The sequence below is a fragment of the Sinohyriopsis cumingii genome, chromosome 4 (genome assembly GCF_028554795.1).
Source record: "Sinohyriopsis cumingii isolate HCF-2022 chromosome 4, ASM2855479v2, whole genome shotgun sequence".
In the NCBI taxonomy this organism is placed as follows: Eukaryota; Metazoa; Mollusca; class Bivalvia; order Unionida; family Unionidae; genus Sinohyriopsis; species Sinohyriopsis cumingii.
In genome coordinates, this window is record NC_142964.1 from 5314676 (window position 1) to 5334798 (window position 20123).

General features: G+C 35.1%; 1 protein-coding gene across 2 annotated transcripts in view; it reads right to left on the reverse strand.

Moving 5' to 3' along the window:
• Positions 1 to 20123, reverse strand: part of LOC149800565 (heat shock factor 2-binding protein-like) — a 69479-nt gene that overhangs the window by 1595 nt on the left and 47761 nt on the right. For both annotated transcript variants that reach the window (XM_089954512.1, XM_089954511.1), the window contains exons 8-9: positions 17733 to 17836; positions 4731 to 4831 (exon numbers count right to left, since the gene is read on the reverse strand). In XM_089954512.1, the coding sequence (XP_089810638.1) occupies positions 4731 to 4831; positions 17733 to 17836 (205 nt within the window). The remainder of the gene's footprint in view (positions 1 to 4730; positions 4832 to 17732; positions 17837 to 20123) is intronic.

The following is a 20123-nucleotide window of genomic DNA, read 5'->3' on the forward strand; positions in this document are numbered from 1 at the left end:
ATGCTGAAGCTTCTTATGTTTTTGTGACTTCACTGATATCTATGTGTTATAGGACAGAATCAAACTTGTGATACCTATCCCAATTTGTTTTGAATTCCATTCACACTGCATTCCTAAAACTATCTGGCAAGCATACAAGAGGTAAGTACTGAATACAAAACCATATTTGTGTTGTTCATATTCACTGGGTTGAACATGTTTGATATGGCATATGAAAATATCTTGTCACGATGACCTTGAAGAATCCATACACTGTATCAAACTTGTTCTTTCCAGTTGCAACACATAGATTTTTGTGTTTATTCAGCAGATCAGGGTCACACTCTCTGTTCTGCTTTTCATCATAAAAAGAGAGCTCGTCCTGTTCTATTTACACTTTATGCAGTAAGAGTTCAAGCCCCTTAGTCTGAAACTGATCACAATAACGGATCCAGTGCTCTGAATTAAAAAAAAAATTTCTCCAAATTTCCTATGAGTGAGATTGGAGTAAAGAAAAATTTGGAATCATCTTAAAGTTTTAATTTCTACATACATGTCAAATTTTAAAAACATTAAAATATTTAAAATACATGTTTGTCTGATTTGTCAATATGGCACTTATAGTTAAACTTTGTATTGGTCAGAATATTTTGGAGTAAGATTTAGGGTTACATAAAGTTATATGATGGCTAATTTTACATGGGGAAAATAGACTGATCTACGTATAAATCTATGACAATGCAATAAAAACATAAATTTACATTCAGTGATAAGCAAGCCTGCAATTTTGCATTTGCCAATTCAAATCATTTTTTAAAAATTTTAAATATAGCAAAAAAAAATAATAAAATTACTGACATTTAGATTTGATTATCTTTAACAACAACTCTCTTTCTGTCTGAATCCGTTTTTACAAGCCTGCCATAGAGCAAAGCAATTATGTTGTGATGTTGCTGTAGGGTTTAATGCCATTTTTCAGCAAGATGGGCTATAAATGGTGGAGGAAAACCCCAGAAAGAACCACCGACCCACGAGAAGCTGCTGGAAAGCTTTCTCACATACCCACATTGGCCAAACCTGAGATTCGAACCCATGCAGACAGAGGTAAGATGGCAGTGATCCATAATGGTGAGGGCTTTGGACTACTCAGGGCCCCCATGTTTTAATGTAAAGTCATCTGTCTGTTGACCAGTTCGAGAATGTTTCCAATTTTTTTTCTACACAATGACTCCAGTGCTCCATTATCTACAGTTACCAAACTTTGTGGATGGTTTACACTTGGGGTAAGCAAGAACCCTATTGATTTGGGGGGTTAAAAAGTCAAGGTCACTAACTGAAAGAAAAATGGTTTCTGAACAATAATTTGTTCTCCATCTACAGCTACCAAACCTTGTTGATGTCTACCACATGGGGTAGCAAAGAACCCTATAAATTTCTGGGTCCAAAGGTCAATGTCACTGTGAAAGAACAAAAACAATTTCTGCACTAAAGTTCTCCAGGATCTATCATTACCAAACATTATGCATGGCTTGCACATGGAATAAGGAAGGACCTTATCAGTTTTTGGATGAAAAGGTCAGAGGTAAAGAACACTGTGACTGAGAGAAGGAAATTGGTTTCTACGCACAAATTTCAATTACTGCCACAAATGTTTGGAGAATAAGCTGGAAGACTTTGAGCTCCGTTGAGTTTGGAACTAGCAGGCTTATACTGTTCCATTTACAGTACTCTTGTTTTAATTGGCTAAAATTCATAGCATCTATGGTGAAGTTTGCAGAGACTAGGAAATTCCATTCAAGGAGAGACAAATAATGTAACCCTATGAATGGGAATTCCTTGTCTCTGTTCAAAACACAGAACTGCAACCCCAAAACTTTCTCACTAAGCAAATCTCTTTTCAGGAAGGTGTAACACAGTATCAAGTACTGTTACTGTTGACATGGAAAACGTGCATTTACTCAGTTCAGAAGTATGACCATATTCAAATCAAACATTTATAAGTACACTTGGACCTTAATTTTTTTCAGTAGAACTTCAGAAACTGCTGCTCCAATCCCTATGGAACTCAAAGGTTTTATGCTTATTCTCCAGACTTGAAAAAATTGGGGGGTTTCCTTTGAATTTCATGTGGCAATTGCTATCATTTTTCTGGCTCCCCCACCCCCAAGAATCTGAATATTTCTTTTTTTATTCGCATTTAGTTTAAACTTTTTAAGAGGCTTATCTTTTCATGCACTGGATGCCATTTTATGAAAAGTCTATGCAAGCACTTGATAAAGCAAGGCATTTAAAAACCATAGGCAGTTTGGAGGATCCAAAGTACTCCTGTAAAGTTCAACTGATTCCAAGACAAACTCGAAACAAATCTAATATGAATCCCAGGTTCCAGATAAAACACAGAAAACCCAGTATCCAGACTTGATTGCAACACTCATAGTTTTGTAATTGTTTCTATTATTCCGCAAGTCCATAATTTAAGGGTCAATTCTGTAAGACTGACAAATCATAAAATTTAGCAGGTTAGTAAAATGTAGAATGATCAACTATGTGTTGGAGTACACATGGAAATATATAGATCTGTTACTGTCCTATATAACTCTTCCTTTCTTAGATATTTAATTGTATGTACAAAAATGTCAGTCTCATTACTATTAGAAAATAATTACCAAAAAAAAACAGAAGCGTCACAACACATAATTTTATACAGCTATTATACCTTACATTTTTTTATTCCTTTTGTACGCAAATAAACAAAGTAGATAAAAAAATGTAATGCAAATTAAAATATATAAAGTGGTCATTCCTAACACAAACACGATTTGACATGATTAAAACAATGTAGCATACACATATAACACATGTAATACAATAGATTAATCCTTGGTCAAGATCACTAAAATTTAGGACTATGATACAGAAACCAGCCGCAAGACCTAGTGCCTGAAGAAGGAAGTATATGTCATAAAGAAATATACCGGGAAGGAAAACAAAGGGACCAGCTCCTGGGACATTGTGAGTACAACGCATCATAAAATTAAAAAAATGCAAATAGCAACGAGCAACCCCTGAACAAGAATAATAAATACTTTGTTTCTTCCAAGAACTTTTGATTTGTTACAGAAAAACAAATACCCACACTATGTTGGATACGGAAACTCGTTCAAGCCTTTAAAGTGCACACAAATAAAACTATACAGCTCACCATTGTAAAATAACTCGGATAAATGGTCCAGCTGTTGTGGAACATGATCAGTGGATTATAGATAGGTATGACTAAAATACGCAATGAAAAAATGAAACAGTGGAAATAAAATAATCAATGGAAATTATTTTTGTTTTTAATTTTTCATTGGAAAAATCAAAAGCAGTTTTTAATCATCAGATGCATACAAATCTCTCTGAATTGCAGAACAGAAAATATAATTTTCAAAACTAACTATAATAATTGTATGAAATGTGCCTTTTGAGAAAGTATGCAATCATCGTAAGCAAACGGAAACATTCATATTAAATAATGTTCATTGCCAAATTTTTGGAAAATGTAAAGCTTTAACATAATGGAAAGTATGCAGTGGAAATTATTTATTTTAGCTTTAAATTATTTGTTTGATTAAGGAAAGTTAATATAATGATTTCATTATCAGGTGCAAATTCTAAGCGTTTTGCATAATATAGAACATCATCATGAAGGTTCATAATTGACTTACTTAAATAAGAAGATTCTTTCAACATTCAGTTTAACTGTAATTGTTTTTTTGTTTTTATACGTTTGTGTTGTTGATTTGCCAAGGAAATGTGTGTTCACTATTTTATTATTCCTAAATTATCTTCTACATTTTATCAATTGCAAGTATTTGCACAGGTTATCCACATACCCACTGAAATATGATTTTATCCATTGTGCCTAACAATTATTTGCTAATTACTTTATCGCACATTTATTTAGAGGGTTCAATTGGAAAGTTTGCCCATAGTTCGAAACATAACTTCATTCACTTCGTTTTGTTTTGCAATGAGTGAATGTCAACCAGCAGCAATACCTATTGAAAATGCCTCTAGTGCAACCTCCATACACTAAAGAGCTCGAAAAGAAAGGGCAGATAATGAGGTTACCAAAAGAGGCTATTAGAAGCATTTTGTGACCTTTAACTTTTGGACCCCAATATCCATAGGTTTTTTTCTTACTCCAAGTGCATGCCAGCCAAAAAATGCAACAAAGTTGTTGTGTTAAACATTTTCTTTGAGTCATAATTACCTTTGACCTTTTGACCACAAGATCGAGAGGCTTTGACCTTTTGACCCCATGATCAATAGCCTTGTTCCTTAACTGTACGGCAAGCAAGCACCAGTCTTTCTATTCTTTTTTCTTGTAGAACTGATGATATTGTACAAAAACTGTTTTTCTCATTTCAGTCAAAATGACCTTGATCTTAGGACTCATTTCAGTCAAAATGACCTTGATCTTAGGACTCATTTCAGTCAAAATGACCTTGATCTTAGGACTCATTTCAGTCAAAATGACCTTGATCTTAGGACTCATTTCAGACAAAATGACCTTGATCTTAGGACTCATTTCAGACAAAATGACCTTATCTTAGGACCCCCAGATGCAAGCTACTTATAAAGTTTGGTAACAGTATAAGGTGGACAACTTGAGCTACTGTTTGGAAACAAAATAAGGATTAGATGGATTGACTTATAACAAGATACACTCCACCATGTGGCCAGCCAACAAATCTTTTGCCACTCACCACTTCCTCTAGACTATGTAAGATGCTGATGTTAGTATCATCATACAGCATGGACTGGATCAGCCGCAGTGTGTTTGCCCTCACATCATTGTTGATCTCACCTACAATTAGATGTGTAATACAATCAGATAAATGGTCATGGTTACCATTAAACACCACACCCATGTTCATATTTTCAATTCACAGGTATTTTTTTTGCTCTACAAAGCAGAGGCAAGCTATTGTGCTACCCCCAGCTCACAACCAACTAAATTTGTTTAGTACCATGTATACATACACTTGTACCTCTATTCATGAAAGTTCGTGAGGAGATTCATCCTGATGAGCAGTGCACCCTCAGCACCAAAATCAGCATGAAATATAGGTCAAAGAGATCTATTTTTGCAATAAAGGTGAAGTAATTATTCGGTGCTTCACTTCATCAAATTCATTAGTCTTGGTAGGAAAGTTTGCATATAGCATACCAGAACCCAATGAGCTAACTAAAGCCAATATAAGGTGAAATATGGGTTACAATGACGTTTTATTTATCTTAAGAATGTGGCACTAGGTACATTGAAACCTGTCAAGTGTGTGCAGATCATGCAACTTGCAACCTGATAGCTTTTATATTCACACATGTAGGAAACACTCATATTTCTAATTCATATCTTTCCACGATTTTCTATAAAAAAAAATAAAAAATAAATAAGCTGCAACAAAAACAAGAACCAAGGAAAATGAATATACAGATTTCACCAGGTTTCTAACTTCTCTTTTAATGAGATTTCCATTCTGATCTATGTATTACAGTGGCATTATACTACGTCATGGACATCATTTTTTGTATTATCAGATCCAAGTCAAGTTTATACCTTATACCCACTTCTGAAAATTGTCATTATTTCATGTTTTTATTCAGTGAATTAGTTTAGCTATTTCTTCTTTTACATAATATTAAAAGTATCAGTAAATATCGTGTTTGTTACATTTTTAAAAAAGAATATTTTCTTGCGAGTCAAAACAATTCTAAATTAAGGTCTGATTAGCAAAGCTGGTAATGGCTGTTTCCATGGCAATGTACTAATAGCTGCAACAGAAGACTTGTGATGTAGGACAACATTAAACAGAGGTCAAGTCAGCAGCATAGCTGAATTTGACCAGTTTTATGCTGAACCATGTGTTACATATGAATGAATTGAAAATATTTTAATATCAAATTATAATATTCTAAGTTTTTTCATACCAATGTACTTGGAAGGAAACAAAAAACATCCTTCTCTCAGATCATTCACAAATTACAAATTATACATTCAGTACTCATTGAAACATTTGCTACAACAAAATATTTGTGTTCTGTCTAAACTTGATGACAGTTATCTTTATTACCGAATATTCAGTTTCTGACGCAGCATTATCCTGTGTCAGAAAATTACATGTATGTATGACATTGTTAAACAATTACATTTACATGTATGAAAATGTGCATAAGATTTTTAAAAAAGTAAGACAGCATTAAAAATGAAGTACAGTTATATCCCCGACATACTCTTCTCGCTGACCCAATGGTTTGCAACGATCATAATATGACCAGTTTTAGAAATTAAAGAGATGATTTTTAAAATGACATCATCGCTAATGCGAAAAAATTGGCTGAACAAGAGCTTGTTTGCTTTAACAAGAGCTGACAGTACTATAAAGAATATTAAATTTCAAGCAAGTTATAGGAGGTGACAGCATTATAGACAGAGAGACTGATATCATCCCCGACGACAACATACATTCCAAAGCAAAAATGATGTAATTTGGTTTGGCATTTTAAGGTACAGTCGACTCCACTTAACTGCAGATCGGTTAACTGCACACTCCGGATAACTGCACGTAGTCACGCTGGTCCCGTTTTTTCCCAATGCTTTTCAATGGGAACAAACTTCGGATAACTGCACTTTGCTTAAATGCACACTCCGGATAATAGCACGATAAATGTTCTGCCCGTGGCACATTATTCATTACAATTTTACTCCGGTTAACTGCACAATATAAAGTCAGGATCAGTTATTGCCAGTCCACTGCTGTAGCGCTTCAAATAAGCCGACAATTAAGCCGTTAAATGCGACTTTGTAAATGACTGACATGTAAAGGACGCCATAGGTGGTAGATACATGTATATTTCCGCCCACCAGGGAGTAATAGCGTGGGAACAATCATATTACAGCATGGGAAACCTTACTCTAAATCATGATTTGAACCAGGGGGTAATCATCGGAAGTTCAACCTTGAATTTATGAGCGTTTATTTTACAGTCTAAAATGACTAGTCTCAAGTGTAAATCCCTGACATTAGCTCAGAGGTTTGAGGTCATAAAATGCGTTGAGAACAACAGAAGTCAGGCCTCTGTTGCACTTGAGTTCAGTGTTAGTCACAGTGTGATTTCGCAAATCCTCAAGAACAAGGAGAAGATCATTGAAGATTGGCAAAATAACAGCAATCCTTCTCAGAAGCGCAAACGAGGTGGCAAGTCCGAAGAAGTTGAAGAAGCGCTGTTACAATGGTTCGCTCAAGCTTGCAGTCGACAGATTCCGATAAGTGGACCACTGTTGCTTGAAAAAGCTAATCAATTGGCAAATGGCTCGGGTTTGCATGATTTCAAACCAACAAATGGATGGCTGGAAAGATGGAAAATGCGCAACGGAATTCAATTTAAACGACAACACGGCGAAAAACAGGATGCAGATGACTTTGGAGCTGAACGATGGGTAATTGATGTTCTACCCGAAATCCTTAAGACTAGCAACCAAAAGACATCTTCAATGCTGATGAAACTGGGTTGTACTGGCGGGCGTTACCTGATGGGACTTTGTCTTTCAAAGGAGCAGAAGCACCGGGATGTAAGATTGCCAAAGATCGTTTGACAATTTTGCTTGCATTCAATATGGATGGTAGCGAAAAATTGGATGCCTTGGTGATTGGCAAAAGCAAATCCCCTCGATGTTTTAAGAATTTGAAAAAGCTGCCAGAACAGTACGAGGCAAACAAAAACACCTGGATGACAACAGAAATTTGTCAGAGATGGTTGAAGCATGTTGACAATCAGATATGTTTGCAAAAGAGAAGCATCATTATGCTGTGCGACAATTGTGCAGCTCATGGCGACGGTATCAAATTGTCAAATGTTAAGATTGTTTTCCTTCCTCCGAACACAACTTCTCTGATTCAACCAATGGATCAAGGGTTTATAGCGAATTTCAAGAAGTTCTATAGATCGCTTGTTGTTCGAAAACTGCTGTCAGACATTGATGGATCATCTCCCGAAGAAAAAGCGTCCAACCAGACAAGGAAGCTGACAGTTTTAGATGCATTTCATATGATTAGAAATGCCTGGAGCAATGTAACACAGTCAACCGTAGCAAACTGCTATAGGCGGGCCAGCTTTTCAGTGCCTTCTGATGACGAGTCACTTGATGACCCCACCTATAACGGCGAAACCCCATTCGAAATGCCACACAGCATGAATGTAGAAGAATTCGAACAATATGTTGCAACAGATGATGGTCTTCAGACAGAAGGTGAAATCGACGACTCAACCATCATTGCAGCTCTTACAGAGACAAAACAAGAAGAAAATGACGAAAGAAGTGATGATGACGCAGTAGATGACCAGGTTTCATCTAAAGTCGCTATTCAGTCACTCCAGAATTTACGCAGATTCATGGAACAGAGAGAATGTGAGCTGTTTGAACCGTTTTACAAAACAGAGTCGGCAATTCACCAACTTATTAGTAAAACATGTGTGCAGACATCAATTGCCGATTTCTTTCGGAAATTGTAAATTTCGTTGTGTTTGATTTAACAATATGACGTTAGTGCTGTTCATTGTAGACTCTTGTTTCATTTAAGTAAACATTGAAAGAGTGGATTCTAATTATCTTTATATGTCATTCTTCACCTATATTCGTGCCGTGCTGATTTAAAGCTGTACTGTACCGTACTTCAGTTAACTGCACACTCCGTTTAACTGCACAGTCTCGTGATAGGCCCGAGGCTGTGCAGTTAACTGGAGTCAACTGTACATCAGCACAAGTAATTTATATAATGACCAGACAACTGGAGTAGAATGCCTTCCCAAGGACGCATCATGGTAACCAGCCCGTCACTAGTCCAACAAACCAATTACTGAGCTACCGGCATCCCTGCCTCAATTTGGTCACTTCTTACGACCAATCTGATTAAAATCAGATCTCTGCTGTCCTACACAAAGATCTGACAGTGACAGCCTAGAGGTCATGTTCTGCTAACCTATGTTATTACCATAATTGCTAATTGTATCAACCAATCAGATGAAGTCTTATATCTTCACGTTTGGAGACTAAGCAACGTGGATGAAGAGCATGAATGTGTACCAAACAAATTCATTCACTTTCAGATTTTTGAAAGCTGCATTTCTATTGGCTTAATTCAAAGGTCACATGACCCTTAAGCAGTCATTGTCAGATCTTCACGTAGGACAGTGGAGATCAGATTTTAATCAGATTGTTCTTACGGCATGAGGTAAGAGGAATTAGGCCAACTCTACATCCGCTAGCCAATGAGAAGCAAACATTACTCTACTAAACTTACACATAGCGTGTTGATAATTAACCTTTAGATGTTTGTAATTAACCTTTAGAATGTTTTGGGCATGAAATGTTAAATGTTTGGAACATAAACTAACCCTTATCATTGATGTCCAAAATGCAAAATAAGGAAAGTTGACAAACAGTTCGCCTATGTTAGTAAAAATAAATATATCAGACTTTTGAGGAGATTTATTAACATTTTGATCAAGTATTGATTGTCCCTTAGTATTAAGAAGATTTTGAATGATATCATCTGAAAATAAAAGCCACATTCATCGATTTAATCTGTACAATTCTGCTGTAGAACATGACCAATTAAGTTATACATGTCCTACTCCAATGGACAAAAAGAAGCAACACCCTTCCCAAAGGTAAAAACCTAAATAAAACAGAAAGAAAATACAATATCGTTATAGTAGTAGTAGTAACAGTAGTAATACTAGTAGTACTGTGATACTAAATGAAAGAGAAAAGATCGTTGAATAATTGCTTTAAGGAATCATCTGATTCAGGCCAAAATTCAACTGATGCCACAGTTAGAAACATGTAACTAAAATGAAATTTTGCTTGTTCTGATGTTGAAGAGTGACTCAGATTTTTAGGTTGTATTTTAATAAGCAGGAACATGAAAGAGTTGAATACAGACATCAGTGAGAATGATCTCATACCCTGTTCTGGATATAAATATAATCCAATAGAAATAAAGTTGTTGTTGTTGTTGTTGTAGGGTTTAATGCCATTTTTCAGCACACGATAAGCTATACATGGCAGCCAGTATTAATGGTGGAGGAAGAACCCGGAAAGAACCACCAACCCCTGAGAAGCTACTGGCAAGCTTTCTCACATACCCACATTGGCCAAATCCAAGACTTGAACCTACGCAGACAGAGGTGAGATGGCAGTGATCCGTAACGGAGTGCACTTTAGAACACTCAGCCACTCGGGGCATAGAAATTAAGACCTAATCTGCAAAATGGCACTGTTACCACATTAACCTATGGAGGATTTTGTCGTTTTCGCATGAAATTCGAATAGGAAACACATTTTGAAAGCTATTTCTGAATCCATCCTAATACATCAACTTCCAGGTGATTTTCCAATAACCTAATGCCTAGTTGTGTTAGAAACATTGTTTTTCATGGCTATTTGGCTCACACATGAGCAGAAGGATAAAAGTTGGATTTCTTTTCTTTTTTTTGCTTAACGGACCCATTATTTTCATATCGAGACCACTCTTTATTCCAAATGCCCATCATATCCTACTTTTTGCAAAGGTTCATCTGTCTGTTTGCAGTTCATACCAGTCTGCTTTAGATCTGAGACCAAAAAGTCTAAAATCCAGACACAAAATCAGATTCCAACCACAAGTTAATTTTAGGTGGAAAAAAATTGGGTCCAAAAAATGAGGTTTTTCCCTCTGTATTTTGTAGTGCAACTAGAACTTCCAGATTATTTGGTATCAGTGTAGAACTACATCTGTCTAACTTTCTAAAATACCACCCTCTTTAGTGTATCGTACATGACCTTGATGCTACAGAGCTTGGCAGTAGGTTACTACCTCCTGCCACATTAACTCGTCACCAGGGATTAATGTTACCCTGTTCTGGAAAATACAGTCCAACAGAAATAAAGACCTAATGTGCAAAACGGCACTGTTACCCTGTTCCGGAAAATATAATCCAATAGAAATAAAGACCTAATGTGCATAAAATGGCACTGTTATCCTGTTCTGGAAAATACAATCCAATAGAAATAAAGACCTAATGTATAACATGGTACTGTTACCATGCTTTTTGCCAGTTATTTCTCAAATGAATATAATAAGCAAAAACCAAATGACAGTGTTGTTTATTTGAAAATATCATGGCATATGTAGTTTGAATCTGATACTGTCAGCATCTACATTACGTTTTTATCGACCAGTAAGTGCAAAATCAATTTCAATGGCCAACTTTAACCTTCATCCCTCAATAATGTCAATATACAATAACCACAAAAGGTACTGTACTTCAACAATCTTATTTTAAAAAATGGCATATTTGAAGTTTCTTCTCACAGTAACAAACCTCTAGATATGGAATTTAACTGTACAATACAATTTAGGGAAGCCTTTTTGTTCTATTTTACTAAACTAACGCCATTTTTGGTACAAAAAGTTTCCCAAATGGTCGCTCTTTTTAATATCAGTCAATGACAAGACAAAATTATCAAAAACTTATCAGGAAATATTTATGTTTGCAAACTTATGAAAAAAGACCTGTCTTGCAAAAGCTGATCAAAAGGCATCAAAGATAATTCTGCGAAAGTAAACCAAATGCCATAAGAAAGAAAATCATTACTTTTATTATCGATATCGATGGAATTCCACTTGTGAGTAAACATGTACTTTCACTCAGTACCTCGTAATTCATGACAATGTCATGTTTTTCTACTAAACAATGAAAAATAACAGTATCCATGACAACAATGTAGATAATGGTCCGTGTATATTTGACAATAAAACCACAAATATTTATGTTTTACCACAAATAATATTTTACTACCTTTCGCAAAAGATCATTGACGCTTAATTTTCTTTTGATTTTGATATCTTTATTATTAAAACTGGACTACATGTGCAAACATGTCCTCTTTGTTCATAATGTTCCAATGTCCATGGTCTCATGATTTTGTCAACAGTGTGCATTCTTAGTTTGTACTGATAGTTCAAACTAAATGTGTAAATACGTCTTTGTTGTCCATGATGTACCAATGTCCACGGTCTCCATGATATTGTTAATAGCATGCATCCTTAGTTTGCATGGATAGTTCAGACTAAATGTGTAAATACTTCTTTGTTGTCCATGACGTACCAATGTCCATGGTCTCCATGATATTGTCAATAGCATGTATCCTTAGTTTGTATTGATAGTTCAGACTAAATGTGTAAATACGTCTTTGTTGTCCATGACGTACCAATGTTCACGGTCTCCATGATTTTGTCAATAGTGTGCTTCCTTAGTTTGTAATGATAACTTAGAATAGATGTGTACGTCCTTAGATTTTATTGATGATTCAGACTAGATGTGTGAATGTGTCTTCATTGTTGATGAGCTACCAATGTCCACAGTCTCTGTGATCTTGTCGATAGTGTGCGTCCTTGGCTTGTATTGATAGTTCAGACTAGATGTATAAGTGAGTCTTCATTGTCTATGATGTACCAATGTCCACAGTCTCCGTGATTTTGTCAATAGTGTGGGTCCTTAGCTTGTACCAATAATTTAGTCTACATGTGTAAATGAGTCATCGCTGTTCATGAGGTACCAATGTCCACAGTCTCCATGATAATACCGATAGTGTGCATCCCTACTTGTATTGATAGTTCTGACTAAATGTGTAAATACGTCTTCATTGTCCATAACGTACCAGTGTTCACAGTCTCCATGATTTTATTAGCAGTGTGCATCCTTAGTCTGTATTGACTGTAGAGACTAGACGTGTAAATACGTCTTCGCATCCATTACGTTCCAGTGTCCAGGGTCTCCATGACTTTGTCAATAGTGATTGTCCTTTTTTTTTGGATTGATTCCTAAGACAAGACTAGATGTGTAAATATGTCCTTGTTGGTCCAAATGTACCGATGTCCATGGTCGCCATGATTTTGTCAACAGAGTGCATCCTTAATTTGTACTGATAGTTTAGATGTGTGAATGTGTCTTCTTGTTGATTAGATACCAATGTCCACAGTCTCTGTGATATTGTCACTAGTGTGCATCCTTTGTTTGTATTGATAGTTCAGACTAGATGTATAAATTCATCTTTGTTGCCCATGATGTTCCAATCTCCACGTTCTCCGTGATTTTGTCAATAGTGTGCTTCCTTAGTTTGTAATGATAGTCTAGACTAGATGTGTAAATACGTCTTTGTTGCCCATGACCTATTAATATCCACACTCTCCGTGACTTTGTCAATAGTGTACATCCTTAATTTGGATTGATTGCTAAGACAAGACTAGATGTGTAAATATGTCATTGTTGGTCCAAATATACCAATGTCCATGGTCTCCGTGATTTTGTCAATAGTGTGTCCTTAGTTTGTACTGACAGTTTAGACTAGATGTGTAAATGCGTCTTGGTTGTCCACGATGTACCAATGTCCACCGTTTCCATGATTTTATAAATAGTGTGCATCCTTAGTTTGTATTGATAGTTAAGAATAGATGTGTGCATCCTTAATTTATATTGATAGTTTAGACTAAATGTGTCTTCATGTTGATTAGATACCAATGTCCACAGTCTCCGTGATATTGTCAATAGAGTGCATCCTTAATTTGTATTGATCGTTTAGATGTGTGAATGCGTCTTCTTGTTGATTAGATACCAATGTCCACAGTCTCTGTGATATTGTCACTAGTGTGCATCCTTTGTTTGTATTGATAGTTCAGACTAGATGTATAAATTCATCTTTGTTGCCCATGATGTTCCAATGTCCACGGTCTCCGTGATTTTGTCAATAGTGTGCTTCCTTAGTTTGTAATGATAGTCTAGACTAGATGTGTAAATACGTCTTCGTTGCCCATGACGTTCCAATTTCCACAGCCTCGCTCATTTTGTCAGTAGTGCGTGTCCTTAATCTGAATTGACAGTTCAAACTAGACTAGATGTGTAAACATGTCCTTGTTGTTCACAGGGTACCAATGTCCACGGTCTCCGTAATTTTTTCAATAGTGTGCGTCCTTAGTTTGCATTTACAGTTCATACTAGAAACATGAATATCTCCTCATTGTCCATGACATACCAATGTCCACAGTCTCCGTGATTTTGTCAGCAGTGTGCATCCTTGACTTTTATTGATTGTTCAGACAAGATGTGTAAATATGTCTTTGTTGGTCATGATGTACTAATGTTCACAGTCTCTGTGATCTTGTCAGTAGTGTGAGTCTTATTTGTACTAATTGTTTAGACTAGATGTGTAAATATGTTCTCTTTGTTCATGATGTATGATTGAGACCACTTGTCACAGATTCATTATAGTCTGATACACACTTAAGTAGCAGACCAGTCTGTATTGAGGAAAAAACCATGGCACCAAATATTAAATGAAATGGGCTTTATTAATATGACTCATAGATGTTAAATGACAAAAAATGTTAGAGTAGAAGGATTTTGTTAAACTGAAGAATATGTTGTACCATGAAACAAACAAATCAAAAGCACTTTACATATTTTGAAACAGGAATTCTACAGTGATGAAATACATCATTCAGAATTTGTGGTCCTGGTTTTATAACATTTCAGTAAAAGTTAAACATGTGATGTAGACTACTTAAAGTGAATGATGCGTATAGATAATTTATCATTTTGTTTTGAGCCTGTATTCTCATAGTAATCCATGTGGATTTAGCTGATTTGTGACGAATTTTAAGTGCAGACCCAGGTAAGCAACAGAAGTAAATGTATGTTTTTCATTAGGTTTTCTGCAATTATGGCATGTAATATACAGATTACTCTTTTCATGCACAGACTGCACTTTTCTGTCATTCATATTAGTAATATTTATACCTCTCAGTGGGGTTGACAAGTATGAACTTACAACAAAGCCATTCAGATTCACATTTAATATGATTTCCCTTTGATCGGGTACCCAGGTAACCATTGATTAGGATCGACGGGTACCTAGATGACTTTTCCTTAACTTTTGACATCTTTATTCTTAACCAAATATTGTGAATAATTATGTCCGATTCATTGAATATGGACCAAACCATTTGAGCAAAACTTTTGTGTTCAGATGTGGAAAGTAATGAACTAAAATTGTATGCATCCCAACAAGCAGATATCCTTTCCAATGTTATATTTTCCTACAAAAATTGGATTAGGACAGCAAAAGCACATGGGCCAGTACAGTTGAAAGGTCGTTATTTTCTCATGGTTATGGCTATGCATAGATAGTGCAAAAAACGAGTGACACAAGCATTTCTCTAGTTATGTTCATACACTGTCTGTTTCTTTCGTCATTAGAGAGCTAGTCCGATATTTCCCTCATTACAGAGCTAGTCTGATATTTCATTCCTCATTACAAAGCTAGTCTGATATTTCCCTCATTACAGAGCAAGTCTATTTCCCTCATTACAGAGCTAATCTGATAGTTCCCTCATTACAGAGCTAGTCTAATATTTCATTCCTCATTAAAGCGCTAGTCTGATATTTTATTCCTCATTATAAAGCTAGTCTGATGTTTCCCTCATTACAGAGCTAGAAGAAGATGCTGATTCTACAGAAAATGTATATCATGATCACAAATCTTTATTGGAAAAAGACAAATTTAACTTTTGATCAATCCTTCATTTCAGAAAAACACTGGCATCTTTTTGATGTTCTAAACATGTTTAATATTTAATTTATGAAAAAGGAAGACACACTAAAACTGAAAAAGGTCAAGTTTGCAAACTATGTCTTAAAAAAACAAACATTATTGAAGATGTATGCCATTTTGTATATGTGCTTCTTACACCGATTTAAGATGGAAATATCTTGACGAGATAAATTATATCAATCCTTGAATCCTTTGTTTCAAATACTTTTTGTATTTTGCTTTTAAAGTAAGATATAAATTTGTAAAAGGTATTGATGTCAGCACCTAAACTAGTGTACATTACAATTCTGTTAATGATGCTTTGTATATTAAATTCTATTTGATGTTTAGATGCATAAAGTACTGAATCAACTTTCTGTTCTGTTCTGTACAAAGACTGCTGGAGTCTAGTGAAAGTAGAGGTGAGCTATGTAATTGCTGATTACATCCTGGTTAACTTTTACAGTAAAACCAGCTTGCATGTACAAAGAACTGAGGACACTGCTCTACTGGCTACCCATTTGATCCAGAATCAACCACATAATCTGTTCATTATGCTATATTTTGTTGACTGACTCCAGTCTAACAGACCTATCTGATCCCACCAAAGTACACCCTATCTAGAAACTTCCTCTTCCTACACTTGTATTCTCATTGTTCCCATTGTTAAAATAAAGTCATATGGACAACATTCTTTTGCGTAACAAAGGCCCAGCAACGTGGAATCAATTTATCTTAGACACAAGGACACTGTGATTTTATTCAAGTGTGTCCTTGATAGTCACCTAATTGGATGACTAGAACAGACTCAAAGATTTAATAATTTTATCTTCCTTAATTATTGTCTTTGTTTTGTTAATTCCATGGTGTTTGGTTTTGTAATCTTGTCATTGTACAAGTTTTTATGTGTTATCTAATAAGTGGCTAGAATTTCTAAATAGGAGGCACTGTACTAAGTCAACATTGTTATTCTGCCGCCTGCATCATGCATTTGAATTCGACTGAAGTAACAAAGAAAAAAAAGCTGGCCATTGCCTCCATGTCAAACCCACCTCCTAGCTTTAATAATGAGAGCATTTACTTAGCTACAAGACAGATAAATATGGACGTTATATTTCAAACCTGAAGAGGGCAGGATAAAATGGTAACATGTATTACTGTGCAATTAAAGCAGAAGTGATCTCAGCATGTTTTCTTTTATATTACTTTGAGAAAATAATTACAATAGATCCTTATTTTGTCAAAATTACGGACAATAAGAAAAGCTGCAGTTCTTTTACATGGAGGATCTTACTCTTTTTAAATGTAACCTGTTTTCCCATAATATTTCTACTTGTTCTGCTTGATATTTGCTGCTCATATTTCTCTATCATAAATCCACAAAGCAAAGATTAATGAAAATATGTGCTTGCAGTGGAAATTTCTGTATTCTATGCTGGGGATGACTTATTTTTTAATATTTTTCTTCTCTTTTTTGTTCTTCGTTTTTCTTTAAAATTTCCCTTGATGATTGCTTAAATGTACGTTTAAATCCTTTTCCAGCGTGAAGACAGATTTGTGAGTATTTGATCACTTTTAAATTGCTTGAAATAAACTAAGAATGAGCAGACTGCTTTACCTTCTGGAAAAATCTGATTCAAGGAAAGATTAATATAATAAGTGCAGGGATTTCAGCACAATTTTGGAAAAGGGCTGGACAATTGTGATTTCTTAAATATTTAGCCACTCCTGTCGCTCTGAAATGTTACCAATGTATATTAGATCATTATTATTAATTAAGGGCTAGCATCTTCAGGGGAGCTAAAAATGTTATTATAAATTTTCAATGATTTAAACTGGAAACAAAAACACAGCCTGCAATTCAATGCGCTGACCTGACAAGTAGAGAAATTAACAAATTCAAAATCACAGTAAATTTACTTTACATAATCAAATTATACATAAAAACTTGCTGAGATAAATTTTCATAAACCATGAATTGGATCACTTTAATTGGAACACACAACACACAAAAACCTGTTTATCATACTACCCAAAATGTTTTAAATTTTCACAAATAATAGTATATACTCACCTTGGAGAAGCCATGCCAGTAATCCCATAAGTCCTTGCTTTGCACTCAGGTATTTTATTCCTTTTTGGTTTATGCTGATGTTGAACAGACACATAAGTATTAGGCTGAAAATAAAACAAATACATAAATCACCAACAAGAGTAGTGCCAACCAAATGGCAAGTCTGTTTCATGACATTTTCCACCATCCCTGATCTATGACCTAGAGATTTGACTATTGTAGATAGAGCTTTCCCGCACTTGTTTTCTACACTGGAAAATAGGACTGTACACAATACAGGAATTTGAGAAAATATGTTGTGGACCTGAATAAAATTAAAATATAAAACGTGACAACCTGGATATAGAAATTGCCTTTCATCATCCCTTATTATGGTCCTGATGACCTTAATGCATGGGGTATGACCGAATACACAAGATTCTCTCAGGTCAAGACATATTAAAGGCTAAGGTTTTATTAAAATATCTTCATTGCTTCAAAAGTTATACCATGGATTGAGGTTATTGATTTACATTTCCTTGGCTGTGACTCTGACCTTAAAACAGAGGCATGGCTATGGTAGGTGACACACTGTCTGGTTATAAAACATGAGGTAAATTTCATTAAAAATCTTCAGTGGTTCTAATCCAGACAAGGACACATGGCAGGATTGCATTTTCCCTTGCCATGACCTTCACTGAGGCTGAGGATATGGTTATGAAATGTGACACGCAATCTATACATGATATATAATTGACAATAGTTTTATTAAAAGATCTCCATTTGTTCAAAAGTTTTACTCTGAACAGGATACAAGTCACATAATTGAATTTTCCCTTGTAGTGACCTTGACAATGAAGTTGGTGGCATGGCTATGGTACCTTTACACCATCCAGTCATGATATATAACTCAGTAAAATTTCATGATAATCTTTACAAAGGTAGCAAAAAGCTGCAAATGTTAATGGATGGCCAAACACCATGACATAATATGCCCATCTTATGTATATATGAACAGGGTTTAGCAATTCGTCGGCACAATCTTGGTGCCAATTAAAATTTTAAATCTAATATTACCTTGGGTAAAATTTACAAAAATCTTTATGAACATAAACTATTCCAAATAAATGTAACTGTACAATCTTTCAAAATAAATTGCAAAGATTTTAAAAGGTTTGTAGAAATATAAAGGTTAGGAACTATTAAAAACTTTGAGCTCCTTCCATTTGATGTAAATATTTTCTCCTGCATGATAAAAAATAAAAGGTAAAAGATGCACATTCAGGCATATAAAACTTAACCAATGTGAATTGAATGAGTAAAAGAAGAAATGAGTATCTTTCATACGTGCAAATAAGTCAATAATTAGACCTTGAACAACTTTTAAGATGCATAATTATTTTTTGTTGTAAATTTTAGCTTTCTGTCCAAGTGAACATTTTGACTATTCTAGACATCTAAATAACAAGACTGAATAAAATTATTGGTAGCAAAAGATCACGGCATGTTGAGAACTGCTATTATGTACTTGCGCTGTGATTCCAAGATTGAAACATTTAACCATTCAGCCAGATGGGATCTTGTGAAAGACAATACTTCAAAGAATATTTTTCTTTAATTGACAGCAAGTTTACATAATATGTCCACCAGTAAAATGTGTATCAAACTTTATACAGTGATCACTCATGATGCAAAGATCATATCTGTGCTTTTAAAGTTTGTTTGTTTTTTGGTGTTTTTTTTAACAGCAGTGTAAAAACATTGGCTACATCTTTGAGTAAATGAGGCAAGTGCTTTTTCCAAGACACACTGAAGCAGCCAACCGTGGATGGCCTAATCAGATATAGAGTCTGTAATCCTTGGATTATGAGTCTGATGCTCTACCAAATGGGCTGCTGCAGTCATGCTTGACTTGTACTGAGTTAGGTTACAAGTTACTATGTATGTGGAAAACAAAAATACAAGTTGTTTACTCATAAACAGAAATGGTTATGCCAACAGGACCACTTTGGAGTAGCTGAAAATACTGAATGTACTGTGTGAAGAATAAAATACAAATAATCACTAGAGCATGAAAATCTGGTTAGTGACCTACTTCTGGTATGGTTCAATTATTCCATTTGAGATGCATCCATATATCCATTTTGATGAGTGTAGATGATATAGAGTTGATGACATCTGAAGCTGTTGTTAACAAAAAGCTTAAAATACAAGTCACTCAAACAGGAAAATAGGTCACTAACCTACTTATGGTATGGCTGAGTTACTATCCTTGAGATTCAACTACACGCCAAGTTTGAAAAGTGTAGGTGAATCGGGTTAAAGATATTGATGATATAACAAACAGATAGCTCAATAAAGCATGAATATTAGGTCATAGTGACCTAATTGCTGGTATGATTGAGTTAACCT